Source organism: Bufo gargarizans, chromosome 6 (genome assembly GCF_014858855.1).
Source record: "Bufo gargarizans isolate SCDJY-AF-19 chromosome 6, ASM1485885v1, whole genome shotgun sequence".
Taxonomy (NCBI): Eukaryota; Metazoa; Chordata; class Amphibia; order Anura; family Bufonidae; genus Bufo; species Bufo gargarizans.
In genome coordinates, this window is record NC_058085.1 from 284,446,269 (window position 1) to 284,452,268 (window position 6,000).

The 6,000-nt window shown below is 41.1% G+C and overlaps 1 protein-coding gene across 2 annotated transcripts in view; it reads left to right on the forward strand.

Annotated features, from left to right (window-relative positions):
• The window catches only part of OSBPL2 (oxysterol binding protein like 2), an 83,027-nt gene extending 77,733 nt beyond the window's left edge, over window positions 1-5,294 (forward strand). For both annotated transcript variants that reach the window (XM_044295888.1, XM_044295887.1), the window contains exons 11-14: window positions 781-909; window positions 1,877-2,000; window positions 2,085-2,175; window positions 3,599-5,294. In XM_044295888.1, the coding sequence (XP_044151823.1) occupies window positions 781-909; window positions 1,877-2,000; window positions 2,085-2,175; window positions 3,599-3,701 (447 nt within the window). In that variant the 3' untranslated portion in view covers window positions 3,702-5,294. The remainder of the gene's footprint in view (window positions 1-780; window positions 910-1,876; window positions 2,001-2,084; window positions 2,176-3,598) is intronic.
• The last annotated feature ends 706 nt before the right edge of the window (window positions 5,295-6,000 follow it).

Genomic DNA, 6,000 nt, shown 5'->3' on the forward strand with positions numbered 1-6,000 from the left:
TTTTTGTTTGTTTTTTTGCGTATCCATTGACTTCAGTGGGTCTGTGGTCACATCTGCAGGCAAGAATAGGACATGTTCCATCCTTTGCAGAATGGGCATAAAGATGCACAAAGCACACAGAAGACATTTTGTGCTTTCTGCCTCTGTGTGTCCGTTCAGCAAAAGATAGCACATGTCCTTCTTGGCCGCAAATGCGGATCCATTGAAGTCAGTGGATTCGCAAAAAAAAAGGAATGTAACCCGTATTTGGCAGATAGACGTTTTGCGAACCGCAAAATAAAGAAGGTCCTTTATGCTCAAAAGCCACCACTATATGGCCTCATTGTTTTTGGAGTGATTCTATTATTTATTATGTTAATAGGAGTGTTCCCAATAATTGGCCCTGTAATTGGCTATAAACAAGCAAATGGCTAATTTGCATCTTTGATCCGAATGAAAGATGTCTGATTATCTCTAGCACCTCTCCCTGTGTTATCAAAGATGTGCTGCCAATAGTCAATGCAAATGAATGGGGGAGGAATGATTCTGGTAGCAATCGTTCCTTCCCCATTTACTTTGCATCAACCAGTGTAATAGGCAGATACAAATGAGCACTGATCGACCCTTTTATTGTCTCCTTGATGCCCCGTCCTGCCCGAAGATTGGACATTCTAATATCGCCCTTCGATAAAGGGTACAAGGTCGAGATCTGTGTTCCATGTTGGAGGTCATAGTTGTTCAGAAATCAGCGCTTCGAGTGCTCTCCGTTACTCTATCACCATTGTCACTTTGTGTTTTCAGAATGAAGAATCCGTAAACTCTGAGGCTGATGAAGCAGATGATATGCCTGAGGTCCAAGAGACTGTGCAGGTCATCGCTGGCAGTAAACTTCTCTGGAGGATCAGCAGTCGACCTTCAAACTCCTCTCAGGTTAGCATAGGGTTCATAGATCCTAGCTCATTAGTAAAATAACTGAACTCGGTGTCAAGTGTAAAAGAGCTGCATTCTTGTCGTTGTAATGTGATAGGCTTCAAGGGTATGTCCACCCTTTTACAATTTAGGCTATGTTTACATCCGTATCTGTCTGTCTCAGACTCCACCATATTTATCTGGAAGAATAGCATAGTTACATTATGTATTGAACCCTAGAGCTTCACAAACTGTTCTTCCGAAGGAGTCACTGTATACATTATATAACTTACCCTTCACTGATCCAGATTTACATCCTGTATTCATACTCGAGAGCTTACCTATCCTGTACTGATCCCCAGGTTACAGTCTGTGATTGACTCCAGAGCTGCACTGACTATTCTGCTACTAGATACGCTGTGTACATACATTACTTATTCTGTACTGATCCTGAGTTACATCCTATATTATACTCCAGAGCTGCATTCACTATTCTGCTGGTGGAGTCATTGTGTACATACATTACTTATCTTGTACTGATCCTGAGTTACTGGCTGTATATGACTCCAGAGCTGCACTCACTATTCTGCTGGTGAAGTCACTGTGTACATGCATTACTTATCCTGTACTGATCCTGAGTTACAGTCTGTATTTGACGCCAGAGCTGTACACACTGTTCTATTAGTTATAATTTGATACAACTTAGTTGTCAGACACACTCCTAACTGCTTAATAGAAGCTCCATTTATGCAGATAGAGCTTCCTATAAAAGATGACCCTCGTCTGAATGCAAATCATTGGAGCAGGTTCTGTGCAGACCCTGAACTGGCAGGGAATGCGGGGAGATTTTAGCTCTGAAGACTGTAAATATATAACTCTGGATTATAATACAAACTGGGATTTAAGATCTTTGTAAAGCAACTTTTATTGATCTGACCACTCTTATCATTGCAATTGTATTTTAACATTTGGACTTTCATCTCCCAAGATGTACAACTTCACCAACTTTGCTGTGACCCTCAACGAGCTAGACAAAGACATGGCGTCTTCTTTGGCCCCCACAGACTGTCGTTTAAGACCTGACATCCGGTATATGGAGAATGGAGATTTAGGTAAGTAATTTCGTCTGATATCATTTTCTGGTGCTTCTTCCTTCATATATTTCACTTAACACTCACTATTCCGTTTTTGTCCAGACCAGGCTGGTAAAGAAAAGGAAAGATTAGAAGAAAAGCAGAGGGCAGCCCGGAGGGAGCGGGCAAAGACCAGTGAGGAGTGGAATACAAGGTATTGTATCATGGACGGCTTCTGCGCTGCGTCTTAGGTTATTTTAAAGGGAACCTTTCACCATAAAATGATGTATAGTTTTATGGGAAAAGATTCAGTAAAACTTCTCATTTATACATTTATATCTTAGCTTTTTCTGACTTCAGGGGGGGGTGTTGTCAGCGATTGACAGCATTCTCTTTGTAAGTGTGTATACGGAGATAGCTGTCAGTTACTGATAGCTGTACACAGGGTTGGTCTTAAAGGGCACCTGTCAGCAGATTTTTACCTATGATACCTTTTGGCTGCCAAGCGCACTTGCACCAGGTCCTCCAGTATCTGTGTTGGTCCCATTTTCATATGTGCTTGCATTGCTGAGAAATGAGTTTTGCTGAATTAATAAATGCAAATGAGCTTTAGGAGCAATGGGGGTGTTGTCGTTACTCCCAGAAGTTCATCTCTCTCTGCAACTGCCTTGCACTCTGCTCTTTGTTTTCTGTCCTGCGTAATGGAGACCAGACAGATCCGTTCTGCTTGCCCATAGACTTCTATTAGGACGGAGCAAAACGTAATGCCTCTTAAAGACTTCCGTTTTGCATTCCGTTATATTCAGTTAGAAACGGAACCTATAATGGAATGGCATAACGCTAGTGCGAACCCACCCTTACTGGTGTTATGTTGGTATCTTTCATGTCATTGTCTTCACTGGTCACGTCCGTTTCCCTCCTGATGACTATGACGTCCGTTTCCCTCCTGATGACTATCATTCTCCCTGCTCCCTTAAGTGTTTCATTTTTACAGCCATCTTTTGTCCTCATTTTTCCTCCATCTGATTTACTTATACATCTTCTATCTAACGCAATAGATTTCTTTATCTCTGCACTCCATTGTGACTCATTTCTCTCCTTTCTTTCACTTCTCAATTTTTCTCTTATTTCCTCCTCTTCCTTTTGCCTTTTTTTCAGTCGTCCTCGTCCACCATTATTTCTTTCTTACTCTCACTTTTTGTCCCCTTTCTTTTTCCTTTGGTCTTCTACCTCTTCTGCCTTTGGCCTTCCCTTTCTAGTGTCCTCTTTTTTTTTTGTTTCTTTCTCTTCTTCCTCTCCCTTGTACTTGTTCCTTTTCCTTCCTCCTCTTTTCTCCCTTCTTTTTCCTACTCTTCTTTTTTTTTTTCTTTTTTTTCCCCCTTCTTTTTTTCCTTCTTTTTCCTCAATTGCTGAAGATTGACTCATGACTTTCTATGAACCCATCTTCAGCAGTAGCAGCCCCCCACCGATGAAAACATATGACCGTTATCAGCAACCTCCGGCACTCCAGCTGCTGTGAAACTATAACTCCCAACATGCACATTTACTTGGCTATTGTAACTCCCAAAAAAGTGAAAGGAGGAATCTTTGTAGTATATCATTGCCACTAATGGTTTCTTCTGTCTTTTCTCTTCTAGGTGGTTTGCACAGGCGACTAACCCGCACACTAAGACTTCTGACTGGCTCTATACTGGAGGATACTTTGACAGAAAATTCACAGACTGTCCTGATATATATTGATAGCCATCCTCCTGGACTTCTTGTTTTACATCAGATCTAGGCATCATATCAACCTTTGCACCGGAGCCAGGGCTCGCTATCTGTGTCTGCGGAGCTGGGTGTATAATATATATATATTTATATATAAGCACCTACTTTATTTTCATTTTAGGAAACGTTATTGTTCAGCAATCGGGGAATTGATTATTTAAGAAATTTGGTTGCCAAAAATAAGAGCAGATTTTTGTGTTAGTTTGTATATGCAAGTGACATAGGCATATACAGACACACACAGATCCCTTTGTAGCCATCAGCGTGGGGGACAGTCTGCTTTCCAATGTTTTGTCTGACTTTAATGACTACTCATTAGTGAGCATGTGTCAATCACTTCAAGAATCCCAGCTAATAGTATGTAACAAATCTGTATCAACTTAATGACTGTTTTTAGTAATTAGCCTTCATTGGTGACTTGATTGACAAGCTTCAACCTCCTGGGCTATAATTTTCCGTATGTTGGTCATTTAGATCAGGATGTTCTGGGCACAGCTCATAAACACAGGGACTACTGATTTTTTATTTTTTTTCTATAAGGGCCTATACAGTGCAGCCCCCTCAAGCAGCACTATGCCAGCTGTGAATATACACGTTTTAGACTGTAATTGCCTTGAATAGGTACCATTGCCGCCAATTGTTATGTGACGGTACTATTCAAATCATAGAAAATGTTTGCAAGTCTCCAGAATTTTCTAGCACCCTTCTAATCCCAAGGATGAGTCTTATATATATTTTTTTTAGAAATAAAGAATATTGCATACAATCCCGGTCACGCAGACAGTATATTAAGGTCTGGTTCCGCACAGTTCTCCTGCTGTACTGCTGCTTGAGACATTAAGCAATTTAATTTTTCGCGTTTCCCCTCTTGACACAGTGATCTAGGGGTCGCGTCACAACATGTTCAATTCATATTCCTGTGTTTGTGTGGCCCCTGGCATTTTCTGTCCTGACCATTGCCACTTGACGTAAGCATGCACTCTATGAATTCCAGTCATTATAACCTGCCTTGAGGTTAGCTCATGTTGGCATCTAATCTCTGCACCACTCTCCCCTTGGCTTCATTGAATTAAGCATGTATGTTCAGATGATCTGTTCATGCCAATCAATTGTAGCCTCCCGTGATTAGCTGATGTTGGCAGCTTTTCTGTGTGCCCCCTGTACTCCCTACCCGCATTAACATAATCATGTACTGTACTCTCACTCAGCCAATATATGTATGTCAATCATTATCATCTCCTGTGTGGCTAGCGCACATCCTCACAGCCTGCCTTGACATAAGCATGCATACTCACCTATTCTGGCTATATGCTTATGCAAATCATTATCGCTGTTAATGGAGGACTCCTATTAACGGGGATAGGTAAAATCATATTTAGTATCCACATTTAAATGTCCACCCTTGAGCACCGTACAATAGACACGATCTACAGGAGTGTCACTGTGTACATGCATTACTTATCCTGTACTGATCCTGTGTTACATCCTGTATTATACTCCAGAGCTGCACTTACTATTCTGCTGGTGGAGTCACCTTGTGCATATATTGTGTATCCTGTACTGATCCTGAGTCACATCCTGCATTGTACTCCAGAGCTGCACTTACTATTCTGCTGGTGGAGTCACTGTGGATATATTTTACTTATTCTGTACTGATCCTGAGTCACATCCTGTACTATACTCCAGAGCTGCACTCCCTATTCTGCTGGTGAGACACTGTGTATATACGTTACATATCATGTACAGATCCGGATTTACATTCTTTAATCTACTCCAGAGCTGCACTCATAATTCTGCTGGGGAATCACATTACCTTATGTATCCTGTACTAATTCTGAAATACAGGCTAAATTATACTCCAGAGACTCGCTCACTATTCTACTGCTATTTTCACTGTGTACTTACATTACTTCTACTTTACTGATCCTTCTAGTTATATTCTGTATTATACTCTAGAGCTGCACTCACTATTCTGCCGGTGGAGTCACTGTGCACATACATTACTTATCCTGTACTGATCCTGAGTTACATGCTGTATTATACTCCAGAGCTGCACTTGCCATTTTGCTGGTGGGGTCACTGTGTGTAAACATTTCTGATATGTTGACTGTTTCTGATAGGAACCAGCAGAATAGCGAGGGAGTATCTGAGGTATAATACAGAATGGGATCAGGACAGGATGAGTAATGTTTGTACATAGAGGGGCTCATTTTGTAAAGACTGGTGTTTCATGCACCTTAGTAAAAATGCCTTTTATGCAAAAATGTTT